We start from the raw sequence: 17,365 nt of genomic DNA, 5'->3' as shown, positions 1-17,365 counted from the left end.
AGAATACAAGAGAGAGGAAAGAATCTCAGGTGGAGAAGGTACAATGGAAGAAATTGATAAATCCATCAAAGAAAATAATAAATCAAAAAATTCCTGACAAAAAAATCCAAGAAATCAACAACACCACAAAAGCCTAAAAATAATAGGAATAGAGGAAAGAGAAAATTCCCAGTTACAAGGCTGAGAAAATATTTTGAAGTAATTCAGTGATGAAAATTCCCCCATCTTAATGAAAGAGATGCTTTTAAACATGCAAGAGGCGTACAGAACACCAAATGGACCAGAAAAGAAAATATTCTCACCGCATAACATTCAAACACTAAGTATACAGAACAAAGAAAAATATTAAAAGCTACAAGGGGGAAAGGCCATGTAACAAAAGTCAAACTAATAAGAATCACAGCTGACTTATCAGCAGAGACTATAAAAGCCAAAAGGGCATGAGAAGGGATCTTGAAATGCTTAAGAAAATACAGATGTCAATTCAGACTACTATACCCAAACTACTATACCCAACACTTTCAATCACTGTAGCTGGAGAAAACGAGAGATTACATGAAAAAACAAATTTAAACAATACCTAACCACAAATCCAGAATTATAGAAGACACTAGAAGGAAAACACCATGCCAGGGAAGCTAACTACTCATAGGAAATATTCATTAGAACAAACAAAAAGTATGTAACGGAACCCAATGTTCTGCTGCATACAAGAAACATACCTCAGCTACAATGGTAGACATCATCTCAGAGTAACGGGCTGGAAGAAGATTTTTCAAGCAGTTGAATAGGAGAAGCAGACTGGAGTAGCCACTCTAATATCTAATAAAATAGACTTTCAAGCAAAATAATTCAAAACAGATGAGGAAGAACACTTTATCAACATCAAAGAAAAAGCAGTGAACATAACACAGCAAATCTCAACATCTATGCCCCAAATATGAGGGCACCCACATTAGTAAAAGAAACATTAATAAAATTTAAACCACACATTAATCACAACACATTAATAGTGGGAGACTGCAACATTCCCCTCTCACAAACAAAACAGAAACTAAAACAAGAAATAATGACACTAACAGATGCCATGAATAAAATGGACCTAACAGATATCTGTAGAACTTTTTAACCAAATACAAAAGGCTACGTTTTCTTCTCGGAGCCTCACAGAACCGTCTCCAAGATTGACAATATAGACAGTCACCAAGCAAGCTTCAATATATACAAAAACATTTAAATAATACTATTTATTCTATCAGACCTCCATGGACTAAAGCTGGACCTCAAAAACACCAGAAATGACAAAAAGCCTGCAAACACATAGAAACTAAACAATGCTCTATTCAATGAACACTGACTCTGGGAAGAAATAAAGAAAGTAAAGACTTCCTGAAATTCAATGAAAATGAAAGTACAAAATACCCAAATTTATGGGACATGATGAAAGCAGTGCTTAGAGGAAAAGTCATAGCACTAAGTCCTTCATAAAGAGGTTAAATATCTCATATAGGAAAGTTAAAGGCACATTTGGAAGCCCTAGGGGAAACACACACACACACACACACACACACACACACACACGGAGTACATGGATGAAAATGTTCAAACTCAGGTCTGAAATCAGTAAAGTAGAAACAAAGAAAACAATTCAAAGAATCAACAAAACTGAGATCTGGTTCTTTGAGAAATTCAACACAAGAGACTAATCCTTATTCAAACTAATTAAAAGACAGAGACACTATCCAAATCAACAAAAATCAGAAATGAAAAGGGAGACATAACAATGGACAGTGAGGAAATCTAAAGAATCATTCTCTTACTTCAAGAGCTTATATGACACAAAATGTGAAAATTCAAAAAAAAGGGGGGGGGGAGATTCCTTTTATCAAAGTTAAATCAAGGCCAGGAAAACAAATTAAATTGTCCTATACCACTAAGCAAATAGAAGCAATCAACATAGTCTCCCAATTAAAAAAATAAAAAATAAACAAAACCCTGGGCTGCAGGGTTTTAGCACAGAATTATACCAGAATTTTAAAGAGCTAATACCAAAGTATTGCACAAAATCACTGAAAATGAAAACTTGTAAATATGATGCTTTACAAAAAATCTGCCCTCACAATTTTCAATTTATACAGTAGAACAGAACAGAATCTTCTGGTGTTCAAAAGGAAATAAAATAAGTTATGTGAAATTTAATGTCTTTTAATCAAAGGATAAAATAAATACAACATGTCTGGACACGATGATACATCTTAAGTACGAGCACTCTATAGGCAGGGAAAAGGAGATATCCACGGCTTGATTCCATACTATTATACTTAAGGGACTAAAAGCTAACAAATTCTATTACAGAGAAAAGTATAACATAGATTTTAAATATGAACACAGTAATGGTTCCAGTGTAAAAGGACTATAGTACAATTGAATGAGGACTTAAGGACCCACATACTCTTATCCTATTATACCAGAATAAGAGATTTACAATGGTGTGGCACTTGTTTCAAAGATTGTCTTTAATTTGTCAACATAGATTAATATTAATTTTTAACTTAATGTTAAATGACTATTTCTTCTTGAATGGATTTTATGCCTGATGTCAACACAGGAGTTCTTATCTGGCCTTAACAAAATGATGTAGCACTTGGGGACAAAAATCAAGCCAAGGAGTGCTGAACTGGAAGCCAAGATAGAGAAAACTTCCATAGCCACCATGACCTTCCCCTTCGTGCTGTGGTAGACAGGGAGGAAGGTGACCCAGACACAGAAGAACACCTGCATACTGAATGACAGAAACTTGGCTTCATTGAATGTATCAGGTAGATTCCTGGACAAGAAGGCCATGGTGTAGCTCCCAAGTGCCAAGAAGCACAGGTACCCCAGGACAGAGTGGAAGGCGACTGCTGAACCTTTGTTGCACAGAAGGATGATGTGGCCATGTTCAGCATGAGCATCTTGATCAATGAAGGGTGGAGAGGTAAGCAGCCAGATCCCACAGAGAACAAGTTCAATCAGAGTGCACACAGGAATGATAAAATTAGGGGCCCTTGATACCATTAGCCACCTCACCATTCTAGCTGGAACAGTGACCCTGAAGGCAATAACCACTGTAATAGCTTTGGCCAACACTGTGGAGAGAGCCACAGTGAACAAAACTCCAAATGCTGTCTCCTGCAGGATGCACGAGGCTGTGTTGGGCTTTCCAATGAAGAGCAAGGAACTGAGGAAACAGACGATGAGTGTCAGTAACAGGGTGTAGCTGAGAGCCCGATTATTGGCCTTGACAATGGGTGTGTCTCTGTGCTTTACAAAGACTGCAAGAACCACAGCTGTGAGAACAGAGAAACACAGCGCTGTAATGGTGAGAGTCATACCTAAGGGGTCATCAAAGGCCAAAAAGCTCACAGATTTCTGGAGGCAGTGGTTCTTCTCCAAGTTTGCATAGTGACTTTCTGGACACTTCACACACTGATCCATATCTGCTCAGAAATGAAGGTGACTGTGAATCAATCCATAGGATTTGTCCTTCGTTATAAGTTGTTACACAGCCTTAGCTTATTGAAATACTTTTTGACTCGCCTTTTTTTATTGTTTCAGAAATTTTTAAATAGTCTGTGAATAATTTCAAATCTATGCAGGCATCATTGTCTATGTTAACAAAAATGGAAGCAACTCAATGTTTTTTTCCTTATCTTTGGATCCTTCCCCTGAATTTGCAGCTATTTTATAAATCATAATGTTAGAGAATAATATTGTATAAACATGATTTCACTCAAACATTACCTAATTAAAATCATGAATTTCTGTACATATATAGTTATTGGTGTATGTATTACAATATAGACAATAATATTTGAAATTCATTTCTTATATGGTGTTCTATGCATAGGGTCACATATTTACTTCTTTACATATAATTCTTTGTGTACACTACTTTGGTTCATACTATGAATGATTTTGAAATAAATGCCATTACATCCTTGAATTTTAAGTCATTCACTAGTAGTTTGTTGATACATATACATATAGCATGTTTTAACTTATAGGGAGAGAATTCTTGAAATATTTCTAGATATTAAAAAAGAATACCCAAATATTCTACTTTTAACATTTGCGTCTTGGCCCTGTTTTCCTGTTATTTTCTAATGAGAAATAGTTAAGGAGTAGATATGGGTCATAGAGGATGTGGGGAGGATTAGGGAGACTGAGGGAGGGGGAAATTGATTCAGATTATATAGTGTGAAAAAAGTCTGTGTTCAAAAAAAAGGAGAGACAAGGTCTTTAGTCATCAGAGAAATGCAAATCAAAATGATTCTGAGATTCCATCTTACACCCATCAGAAGGGCTAAGATCACAAATTCAAGTGACACCACATGCTGGCGAGGATGTGGAGAAAGAGGAACACTCCTTCATGGCTGGTGGGAATGCAAACTAGTACAACCACTTTGGAAATCTATCTGATGATATCTCAGAAAACAGGAAATAAAGTATCCTCAAGACCCAGCTATTCCACTCCTTGGAATATACCCAGAAGATGCTCCAGCACACAACAAGGACATATGTTCATAGTGGCCTTATTCATAATCGCCAGAACATGGAAACAACCTATGTGTCCCTCAGTAGAAGAATGGATAAAGAAACTGTGGTACATTTACAGTATGGAATACTACTCAGCTATTAGAAACAAGGAATTCCCAAAATTTGTGGACAAATGGATTGAACTAGGAATGATCATAGTGAGTGAGTCAACCCAGAAACAGAAAGAGTCAAATGGTATATACTCACTTATAAGTGGACACTTTCCCAAGGGGAATGTCTCATGAAAGTCTTCAATTACAAGGAAAATGGGATAGAGGTGAAGACATCCTCTTGGGACTCTAAGTGAGAGAAATATAGGAGATAGGGAAATAGATGGAACCTGAGGGTCCTAGAAACCTACAAGAAGAACACTATGATGGGTGGACCTGGGCCCAGGGATTCTGCTCAATCTATGGCACCAACCAAGAACAATACATACAGTCATCATCAACCCCTACCCCAATCTAACCAATGGATAGGACATTCTCCACAGTTAAGTAGAGACTGGGGGCTGACTTTCACATGATCTCAGGTGCCCCATATTTGCCCATGTCCCCTTGATGGGGAGGCCTGATGGCACTCAAGAGAAGGATAGCTGACTACCAAGAAGAGACTTGATACCCTAGCATCATATTCAGGGGGATGAGGTCCTCCTCAGTCACAGCCATAAGGAAGGGGAATGGGGTGAAAGCGAGAGGGAGAGAGGAATGGGAGGATGCATGGAATGGCATAGCAAATGAGATGTAACATGAATGATTTTATTTTTCAAAAAAATGAATAAAAAACAAGGAATTCCCAAAAATTGTGGACAAATGGATTGAACTAGAAATGACAATAATGAGTGAGTTAACCCACAAACTGAAAGACTCAAATGATATATACTCACTTATAACTAGACACTAGCCCCAGGGACATGTCCCATGAAAGTCTGAACCTACTAGGAAAGTGGGATAGATGTGAGGACATACATTTGGGACTCTGGGTGAGAGAAGTATGGGAGAATGGAGAAATAGAAGAACCAGGGGGTCTTAGAAACCTACAGGTAGATCGTTATGATGGGCAGATCTGCACCCAGGGGATCGGTACAGACTATGGCACCAACCAAGGACAATACATGCAGTAAACATTGAACCTCTACCCAAATCTAGCCAAAGGACAGGTCATTCTCTAAAATGAGTGAAGAGTTGGGAATGACTTTCACACGAACCCTTTTGCCCCATAATTGACCAGGTCCCCTTGATGGGGAAGACCGATGGCACTCAGGAGACTGATAGCAGACTACCAAGAAAAGACTTTATACTCTAGGAGCATATACAGAGGGAGAAGGTCCCCCTCAGTCACAGTCATAGGGGAGGGGAATAGGGTGAAAGCAGGAGGGAGGGAGGAATGAGAGGATAAAAGAGAAGGGATAACAATTGAGATCTAATATGAATGAATAAATAAATAAATAACTTTTAGAAAAACAAAAACAAAAAAGGGAGAGAAAGATAATTAATTATATTAATTAATATATTTTCTGGTAAACAAAAGAAACTTAATCAGTAAAGATATAATATACATGTACTGAAGGTATCAAACAAACTCTCCAGTCAAATGCTGTATTAAACAAAGAAAGAAAGAAAAAAAGAAAATCTTTTATCGGGAGTAATCATGAACAAGATGTGAGAATTCCAAACTTTAAGTGAATCCTACATGTGACTGAGCATGCCTTGAAAATACAAAAAAAAAAAAGTGCTCAACATACTGCGCTTATGGTGAAATGAAACAGTCTGTCCATTCATGGACAAGGTGGATCTCTTGAGGGATCAATGGCTGCAATGCAACAACACTGTAAATCCTACTTCTCTCCAGTCTCATTCCATTTTCTTAGGTATCGCTGACTCCTGTAGATGGGTTAGAAAGTTGTCAGTACTCCTGTAATTACCTGTCTCATTGGAAATCTCGTTTTCTGCACAAGGAATGCAATCAAAGCAGCAGGCAGCCTTGCCTTCCTGGGCAGCTTTCTGGAAGCCAAGTCTACAGCTCTCACTGCACACAGACTGAGGAATCTATGAGACATGGAAGCTGTTAGCAAGTGTTTGAACTATTGTGAAAAATCTGAGTAAATGGAGTATTTCTGAGTACAATTGAATGTTGGTTTGGATATGCTTACACTTTCAATTAATATAATATGTTTTGGTATTGCTAATTTTGGCAGCTTTGGGGCTTACATTACACACATGTTTAACTACTAGTTAAACTACTCCTAGTCCAATACATGAAGCCACTGTTAAGAATAGGTGGTTAAAGTAGTGTTCTAGAAGGCCATGGTATGACTTCAGATTCAATCTACCTCTATACTTGCTGGCTACTAGGCAGAGCTTTTATATTAATAAAGTTGAAAATGTTGATTGACAACTTCACAGGTCTTGGATTCATTATGGAAACAAATCTCTGGGCATTTCTATACAGAATTTTATAGAAACATTTATAAGAAGGGGGGAAAACGCATCCAATGGAGTCAGTATTTCATTGTATATTGTCACAGAAATAATGGAAAATAGATAGAAGGTAAACAAACACACTCTTTGATCTCTGTTTCTGGTCTGGGAACATGATGTCATCATTTCTTTTGGCCTCTGAAACATTTTTTCAACCATGATATACAGCATGGTCACAATATTACTCAAAGAAGAAAAGCAAGTATACACACACACACACACACACACACACACACACACACACACACACATACACATGCACACACACACACACACACACACACATACACACACACACACACACACACACACACACACACACACACACACACACACGTCATGCTATTCTACCTTTTCAGAGGCTGACAAAATAGAAAATCTCACCTTACGTTTCTCTGACTTTCTTAGGATGGGTAAGAAAAAAATAAACATATCATTGTTTTGCATCAGTGAGAAAAACCTAACAGACACTCGATTCATAAGAAATATATGTTCAAGGTAATTCCTAGCCCACCTAAGAAAGACAGTCCATGACACTATTGATGATGTTCTCCTATGATTGCCTACAAAAACCTACCATGACTGTTTCTGAGAAGATCTGACTAGCAATAGATTGAAACACAAACTAAGAGTCACAAGGAAACATTGTACAGAGCTAAGGGAGCCTTGTCAAAGAGTGAGGTGAGATAAAACAGATAGGAGGGGAAAAGAACTCTACAAGAAGACCAACAGCCCCAAATAATCTGGGCCCAGAAAGGCTACAGGAGACTGATGCACCAACAAAGGACCAGGAATGGATGAGACCTAAACTTTCTATACTTATATAAACAATAGGAACCTCAGACTCCATGTGGGTCCCCCACAAATGAGATGGGGGCTGTCTCTGATATGGTCCCAGTTGGATACCTTTCAGTCCCTTCACTGTGATGAGGCTTTCTTGATAGGACACTGTTTAAGAGGATCTACACAGTTCTGCTGAGACTTAAAAACGTTGTACCAGATCTGTAGGGTGAGGTTTTCCCTTTTCAGAGGGGGAGGGGGAACAGGGAGATGATGGAAGGACAAGGGGAGGGACTTAAAGGAGAGAAACGAGCGGCTACAACTGAGATGTAAAGTGAATAACTAAATAAAATTTAAAGACAAAAGAAAAGAAATGTGTGAGCACCAATAAAATGTGAAAATAAGCTTTTCCATTGATCAATCAGAGGATAAGAACATAGTCTGTGTTGGCTGATTTTATGTGAAGATCCCTATCAGTAGCTGAATATTGGCTGGTACAGAATGAGTGTCCAAGGATCATTACATCTTGAAAATTGTTTGTGTTTTTATGAACTGTCAAAGTATAGAGATAAGTCTCTACTCACCTCTGTAAACCTTGTAGGCCATTGAATCATCTGCTCAGATAAAGAGAGCTGTTGTCCAAAGGGAGCAGAGGGAGAAAAGGTTCCTACTTTCACATTTAATCCAAGACCCTTTGGAAAATTCCAAAAGTTGAAAATGTCATACTGTGAATCTAAGTTTTTTCTCCCATCCATAGCTATGTGACCTCTAACATGAGTGTTCAGTAGGGTGTTCTTGAGGAAAGGAAGGAACTGAAAGAGATGTAGGAACAGAGTACAACTAGAATAAGAAAAAGAAACGGTTTTTAGTAATAAAAAGACTCAGTGTTTTTAACCCATCATAATGAATACCCTCTCTAAAAGAGGCATCAATGTGGCTGGGTAAATAAAGACTCTTAGATTAAAATGAACTAAAATTTCAAAATCACATTCTATTCAAGAGAAATCATTGACCTAAACACAGCTAAGTCAGCAAGACAAGTTATGTGGATTCCGCTGACTCAAATTTCTTTGAAAATCTACCCAGTCCTAGAACATTTGGATTATATATGAGACTTCCATTCTTAATATGAGAGCCCTGAAGTGTCATGTAAACTTTAAAGTGATCCCTCATAACCCTGCAGTACGGCGCAGAAACATTCTAACCCTTAAGTATCTACTGTTCCTTCCTCTGCTTTGAAAAGTGTATCTTTGCTTATTGGCAAGAGATTCTTAGACCTATGATGTTCAATTTGAATATCTTGGAAAAATAAGATATAAAATGATATATCACATTGCTGAAATTAAAACACATAAGAAAGGCTATTACCTGCCAGGGATGAAATTCCACTCCTCCTTTACCATTTGGTTGTATCTCTACCTGTTGTAGATTCATCTTGTGGAGACTGTAGGCCACAGCATAAACAGCATTGTATATACTGTAACCTTCTTCACTCATTGATGGGTCAAAAAGGTGTCTGGGCAGTAACTCCAAAGAAGCATTGGGTTGGCAGTTCTCCAAAAGTTGGCAATCAACCTCAGAAAATGAGCACTTGAAAAACAAATACCAAAACTTGGGAAGATAAGTGTCTTCCGGGTGCTTGTAGGGATTAACTGTTTGGATAAAATTTGTAAAGTCAACCATCTCTTTATGGTGCTGTGAAAACATGAGACTCCCATGAAATGACTCTACCATGAAATAATCAGAATTGTTATCAACATCCCACCGAGAGTTCAAGATCCACACTTTCCATGTCACTAATAGTTGCAGAATGTGTCTCATTAAACCTTGTAAAGAAGCAACATCGCCATAAATAACTATTACATTTGCTGATGATTCCTGAATATTCACCAGATTTTTCCATACTGCACTGGAAAATGAATTCCAGGTGCCGGGGATCATTTTTAAAAAGGCTATGCAGATGTTCTTACTCTCTATAGCTTCTCTCAACCCTGAGAGAAACTGAATCCCTCTGTGGTCGTCTGGGAGGATCACACCAACCCAGGACCAGTTAAAATGAAACATCAAAGAAACTATAGCAAGTGGCAGAGATGTGTCTTTGGGGGCCATCTGGTAGAGGAATTTAAACTGATCTGGGTTGTTTAAGGCAGGATCAAATGGCCCAAAAGTGAGCTGTAGGGGGGGAAATAGAAACAAGAGGAAGAACATTGGCAGCACTTGCATGAAACACAATATCACTCCTGAATAAACAAATATCAACAGTCAGGATGAAGATAGTTTTGTCATATTTAAAAAATCAAACACAATATAGAATTTTCCAAAATAAAATTACTGACATGCATCCAGTTTCAGTGACCTAGCTGGCCTCATCTACCTCTCCTTCCTTTCTATTTCAAATATTTTAAATATGGATCTATCAAGTACTGTCATGCTTTCCTTTGGTAGATGATTTCTCCAGTTGTCCCTATATAACATTTTATGACATCCAATAATGTCAAAAAAGGATAATTGACTCCTATTTTCCAAACCTGAGTCCTCACCTGAGGTACTTTGTAAAGTTGTAACAGATTCCCTATTTGGGCAGATACTGTCATTGATGTTCCTGTGAGTGCAGCAGGTGACATTCTCTTCCTTACACAGTTGTAATTAAGTAAGGCTTGCCTCATCCTTGTAAGCCAAAAAATGGGAGGAATAAGGATCGTCAATTCAGAAGATGCAACGTTATAGAGATCAAAGCCCAGAGTTGTGTTGGGTAGAAGATGAGGGTTTCTGTTGACCTCCTCAATGGCAAATACCAAGGCCAGAACAAACTGGTAGTTCTTAAACTTATACCTGCACAGATTTCATAGGTTATACAGGAAGGAAGACAAAGACCATAAACCATCACATTTGGTGAAATAGCTATTATAATTCAAATGCCAATGTTCCTATGAAATAATTATTTCGTCATCTTCTCATGAATGACTTGAATTAGCATGGGTATTTTAACTAGATAGGATTACAGTATCTACAGTATTAATACTAATTAGTTATGGTCTCAGTAATTTAATTTGCTATCATATTACTTTATTTATATTTTATACGTGGAAAAATAAACTGTCCAAAAATAAGGAATTATACTCTGACAAAACATCGGAAAAATTGGTGTCTGTATCTTGGCACGTCAACCTGCACAGTTTTGAAACATCATTATATCTTGATCCAATCAACCAGTTTTCTGTGATAATATCCTGTGTTAAAAACAGCACAAAGTTAATTCAAATCACTTATTGCCACAACTGTAATTTCTATTATATTTTTAGTAAGGTGGCTTCAAAGACACTTTGGAGACCAGGCTTTCCTTCAATTCATCAGGATATTTTTTACTCTCCCTGTCAGTTGCTGAGATTGATTTATATGACTCCATATCCATTTTTTAACATTCTGTGTATTGATGAGCTGTGTACATCATGTATATGGGTATGAGTCTCAGTGCAGGGTTAGGTACATGGATGTCAAAAGCTTGAGTGCAAGACAGTGAAGGATATCTAGGGTCAGTCCAAGATGTACACATTATTTCACACAGTGTCTCCTAATCTTTTGTTTAGTTACTTCTCAATTTTAGTCATGTTCTTTTTATTTTGTTCTTCATTACTTGTTTGCATCTCTGATTCTTTGTGCTTTCCTACACCTTTTTGAAAACTTTTTCCCATTGAGTAAATGGTGGTGTGACATAACTGACATGCATGCTGGCTGAAACAACATTAAAATGTTTCCTTCCCTCCTCTGTACCCCTTTTCCTGGAAGCTACATAGGTTTTAAATTTGCATGCTCTGAGGTTGTGCCTCTTTTAAACTTAATGGATTTGTCTAGAAATCTATGTGAAATAAAACAAAACAAAAGATACTGCATATGACATAATTTAAAGCTAAAAAATAAGGATGCAATTGTACTGGCCAAAGTGAAATCATGAAAACCACAATATTTAGCAACAGTGTGATAGGCTACAAAGACTAAAGTAGGAATGCAGAGACTAGCAATACAAATATTTTAGGTAAAAAAATATTTTATACAGAATTCTCATATCAAAAACACCAGGATCCAAAATTAACCAGACCACAAGCCTGTACATCTTTGTGAACTTGTATCCAATAAGAATAACCATCAGACTCACATTAAGAAAGTCAGATATCATATATATCTTTCCTATTCCATCTCTAGAATATATATCAGGAAGGGACAAGATTGGATCCTGCAGAACTTGGTGGTAAAACTGCATTACTCCGGATTCTAGAAATTTGAATTATTAAACTCGGAGAAATCAAGCCATTACACATCTGGAAGCCTGATATTTCCTGTCTATATTTCATAGTTCTGAAAGGAGGTGCTTGGCATAGTGAGGAAACTTGGGAAGAAAGGGTTTATTTGGTGTCTTTATTAAGGTTAAAATTGTGTCATAAAATACCGTGAAAAAATGAGGATGAAAATGTTTATTAGGCCTATACTTCCACCTCATAGTCCATCACTGAAAGAAGTAAGTACAGAAACTCAAACAGGGCTAAAATATAGAGGTGAGAGGTGATGTATTTTAATTACATAAACAAAAAAAACAATTTTTTGTGTAAACTCAGAAAAATGTTTGTGATTAAGAGATTGTTAATCTCTCATAGTAAAAACATTGTTTTTCTTTTGTGAACTACTTAGATATTATTGCTGGCTTTATAAAATGTTGAATAATACTTAGAGAACACAGGCCTTTCATTCATCAAGAGCAAGAAAGACATTGATAGCTCACAAGGAAATGAAGGTGTGATTTCACATATGGGCATGTTGCTTCATATAGAGAAAATACAGATACACAATGGTGCCTGCACTGCTGAAAGTAAAGACAAAAAAAGAGAGTAACTGACACATCAGCTATGAGGAACTAAGAAGAGCACCACCCAGCATCCAAACTTCCCACTCTGCTAGGCTTATGAGACAAATTTGTGATCTTATTTGAAATGAAATATGATCCTCAAGAGAGTGTATCTGCCTTGAATTACTACCGTGAAGTACAGATTATTGCATCTAGATATAAAATTTTGGATTTTTGGACATCAATACTATGCTAGTTTCAAATGATGACTTAGTGTAAAGATTATTTTAAATGTTTTGTCACCCACAAATACCTGATTTTCTTTTACATCTGAACATATTTCTTCCTCCACTGTTTCTGAATTTTTACTTTACACCTCATTAAGGTATTAACAAATACCCAGTAATGTCACTTAGAGTACACTTCACCTTCATAACTATATTTTCCTACTATCTTTCAACCAAATTTTCCTATGTTAATATATTTCCAGGTCCTGTTACATTGTCTCAGGGACATTCTAATTGATCCACAGAGTTCTATGATGTCTGTACTGGACCAAAACACTTTATTTCCTCTATAAAGACACACACTTGAACATTTGTTATTAATTTGTCTAAGGAAATCAGAATTTGCTGTTGTTATTACTTAACCTTGCATATTTCAGAAAAGCTAAAAACAGCCTTCTGTGTCCACTATCACATAAAAGGCATATTAACATGTGCATCCATATAAATAAGGAAAAACAATGAAGCCTGTAACGTTTATAAAATCTATCTGACAATAAATATAGATTAGCTAGAAATACAAATAAATGAGTTAGAAAAATATATATGTAAAGAAGAAAGTGCCTCCAAAATGTAATGGTGATAGACCTCTTGTGAAATCAGCTGTATGTAACATAGCTACTATTCATCACTATAGCTACATTCTAGGCACTTAGGAGACTTGTGATTCAGGGGCATCCTGTCTTCTGACAAGAGCACATTGGACTTGAAGAAAGCCTCAGAAGTACCACTAACTTATCCATGCTCTGAAATAATAACACTGAAAATATTCAAATTTTCTGGCATTACAAGCATGACAAAAGAAGATCGTAATGTTCCAATAATATGTGGGGAAAGCAAAATGAACAACACGAAAATGATCACGTTTCCTTTGAAAGAAGACACATTTGATAATACTTGACTGTACTTGAGAACAGAAAGTGATTGTGGAAAACAGTTTCAATTCTTATATCATTGAAGTTAGAAGAATTCTGAACCATTACAATGAATAATTCTACTTACTGTATAAGAACATCGTGGAAATACTCTATTCCTGTGGTAACAGGAATATTTTTCCTTGTGTAGTAAATATGAAGGGGGAAAAATGCACCAAGTTTCACATCTCCTTCACGGGAAAATCCATCCTTGATTGTTACATAGCAGTCATTGTCAGTAAAGGCACCAAAAATATAGGGAACATACAGGAGCCCAAAGGTCAAAACCCAGAACATACTATCAACACAAGTATATGCAGAGCCAGGAGAATGGTGTGTTACAGTTATCTTTATAAAACTGTGCTTTTGGGGAGTACATACAGATCTAACAATGCCCAGCAGGGATCTATTCAGCCCAAATGTTTGCAAACATGTGTGCTTCAACTTTGTTAATGAGTGCAGCAGTTACGATAATCACCCCAAGTTCCTTCTGGCACTTCCTCCAATATCATGGAGAGTTCTGAAACTCTTTGTTCCCTTAGGCTCTGCATCTGAGGCCCTGTGTTCTGCTTTAAAAACACGTTGGAAAATATGTTTTGAATCTTCTTCTCTGGGCACAGGCACCATTATTTCGGCAATGAAGATGGACAGCAAGAGCTCAGGGATCAACATTCTGGTTGGGCAATTATGGCCGAGTTTGAAGTAAGAAACTTTTCACAACTTTGGCTGATGAAAATATTCTACTTCAGAGGTGGCCACTGTAGGTGAATTGGGAGAAGGGCTGAAAGTACCCATGCCATGCACACACAGGAAGAATAAGGTGGATTATTCTTTTCCAAACCATGTCAACTCATGGAATCAACTCTTCCTATTGACTCTGAGTGTTTCTGGATTTTTATATGATACATAAGTCTGTATCTGCAACACATTATGATGTCTTCATCCAACAGAATCAGCTTATTTCCCACATTGAAAAAGCCAATATAGTCCTGATGGTTTCCTCAGGACTTAATTTCAGAGCAAATATCACTTCAATGCTTTATAGTCTGAGATCTAAACTTCTCAACATATACTCTTTTCTTTTATCCTGTTTGAGTTTTTGTGTAGACATGCCTTTATGATCTATCCCTGAATCTAGAGCAGTATTCACCTAATATATTGAAAGGAGTTATTCTGAGCAAGGATCTGCTTTCTAGTCACCAGGAGTTTAGGGAAGTGAAGGGACTGTGTATTGCATTATGGTAATGAAAGGAAGCCTTCTAAATTAATACACTCCACTAAGAAAGGATGGGTGAGTAGAGTGAACAAAAATCAGATGAAACAACAACAAAAAGTATCAATGATAAGATGTGTTAAGAGGTCAGACTATAGATTGGTGGGACTTTTTTGTTCAGAATAACAAGATGAAAAGAGATCATCATAGCCAGATCCTGTCTATTATAAGACTGTAGGCAATGAAAAGTCAGAATGAAACCTGCTTCTCAGTAATTCACAGTTCAGTGCAATTGTTAGGAATACAGAAAATCTCCATGTCAATCAATTCAACGCTGCTCCTCCCTTAGACACATAGTATTAAATCTGCAGAAGAGGAAATCAGTTGAAAAATTCCTCCCGAAGATTCTTTGATTCATGTTAACCATAGTATTTAAACATGTGTTATTGGGGAGCGTCCAAGTAAGAGGACTGGGTATTTATTAAATACTGTTGTTCTTGACTTTTTCTGACAAAAAAAAATTGTTACAATGTTGGGAGTGATTCTGAAAATGAAATCTATTTCTGTTCCTGGATATCATAATGCAAGAAAAACATAAGAGACAGAAAATAATGTTCTCAGAAGAATATAAGGATGAACATTAAAGAAAAACAAGTTAGTAAACAGATGGACTGTAATGTGAAAATGGGTTTGTCCATGCTTTTAAGGTGTAATTGAGTAGCCCTGAGTCCCATGGCCTCATCTGTTACTATGACAGCAGACTATGATAAAAACAATATATACTTTCACTGTGTCCGTTTCAGAGTTATGAGAATAAAGTTAAAAATTTAAATCTATTCTTCCTTTCAACCCATATTACTCTGGGTCTCACTCAAAACTTGTGCAACCACAGATCCTGCAGCAATGATAACTGGCAGAACCAAGAGATCTGTAGGCATCACAAATGACCCAAAGGCACATATACCTGCAAGATGACTTACTAACATCCTTTAGTTTCCTTATACACATTGAAAGCCAGCACCACTCCACATTCATTGGGACTTTTTTACCTAACTGCTGGAAACACTCTGCTGTAGCCATAATAAGGCCTGAGTCAAGAGTATATTTTCAAATATTACACAGAGTAAGTCAAGTCATCAGCATTGTTGCTAGAGAGCTGATTTCATCATTTAAAGTCACTGGCTGCTCTTCCAAAAGACTTGTTATATACTCACAGCACTTATAAGTGGCTCACAACTTTTTATAAGTACCATACCATGGAATCCCATGCTATTTCTGGCCTCTTCAGATAACAGGCATTCAGGTTGTGTACAGCCATACATGTGGGAAAACACAAATACACATAAAAATAGTAAAAGCATATTGCCCCATTCTGAACACTGAATATTTCTGGTGAAAGATCAAAGGTGATTTGAAGAAAAATGTTTCCAGCAAACCAGCTGGCAAGGGGAAAGTACCAATGCAGAAATTTTTCTACTAATAAAAAGATAATTTTAAATACATGAAAAACCCAGGTAACATGTCTTCTCCAAAATTTCAAATCCCATGAGAGTGAACCCCTAGTAAATGAAATGCAAGACATTAAAAACAAAGAAGTCAAAACAATGACTATAAATATGGTCAAAGTACTTGAAGAAAACTACTATAAAGAAAATTCAATAGGGAAATCTCTCCAGACCATGAAATGAGAGTTTGAATTTTTTAAGAAAACCCAAACTGTAACAGTAGTGGAAATAAAAATGCAATGAAGCAAATACAACCCTTAGCCTAAGGCCACACTAACAGCATTGACAACTGAGGATAAAAGACTAAGTGGGAAATTTTAGTCTCTCACAAGAAAAGAAATTCTCCATGCACTATTACAGTTAAAATATTAGAGACCAAAAGATTTTAATAGATATTGAAAGTTGCCTTGAGATATATCAAGTAACTTAAAAGACCAAGCCAATTACTATAACAGGAGACTGACAGAAATTTTAAGCTCTCAAGGAAAGACAAAGATGTACTCTAACCTCTGAATCATCATAACTTATTTTAGGCTGTAAGAGTCAGAAAATGTATGTATTAAAACTGAAGGCAGAATGAGCTTTTACAGAACACACATTAAAAGAGTTTATGTGTGCAAAAACAGTTCTACAGAGAAATATAGAATGATTTCAATCTGAAGAGGAGAATAAACACATCTAAGATGCCACAAGGTACTAATAAACGTTGCAAGTACAATGTTTGTTTATCAAGATAGATTCAAGAAAACAGCATGAAAACAAGAAAATGCCAAG

The 17,365-nt window shown here is 36.7% G+C and overlaps 1 protein-coding gene across 1 annotated transcript in view; it reads right to left on the bottom strand.

Moving 5' to 3' along the window:
• Positions 1–244: 244 nt before the first annotated feature.
• LOC311590868 (uncharacterized protein) overlaps positions 245–17,365 on the bottom strand; it is a gene marked incomplete at its 5' end in the record, with an annotated part of 34,116 nt that continues 16,995 nt past the window's right edge. The window contains 6 exon segments of the mRNA XM_084770161.1: positions 245–3,479; positions 6,503–6,626; positions 8,423–8,650; positions 9,207–10,010; positions 10,379–10,670; positions 13,962–14,171. Coding sequence (XP_084626287.1) covers positions 2,548–3,479; positions 6,503–6,626; positions 8,423–8,650; positions 9,207–10,010; positions 10,379–10,670; positions 13,962–14,171 — 2,590 coding nt within the window. The 3' untranslated portion in view covers positions 245–2,547.

Source organism: Acomys minous (genome assembly GCF_964271855.1).
Source record: "Acomys minous genome assembly, chromosome: 20".
Classification (NCBI taxonomy): domain Eukaryota; kingdom Metazoa; phylum Chordata; class Mammalia; order Rodentia; family Muridae; genus Acomys; species Acomys minous.
This window is presented reverse-complemented; position numbering and strand designations above follow the sequence as displayed.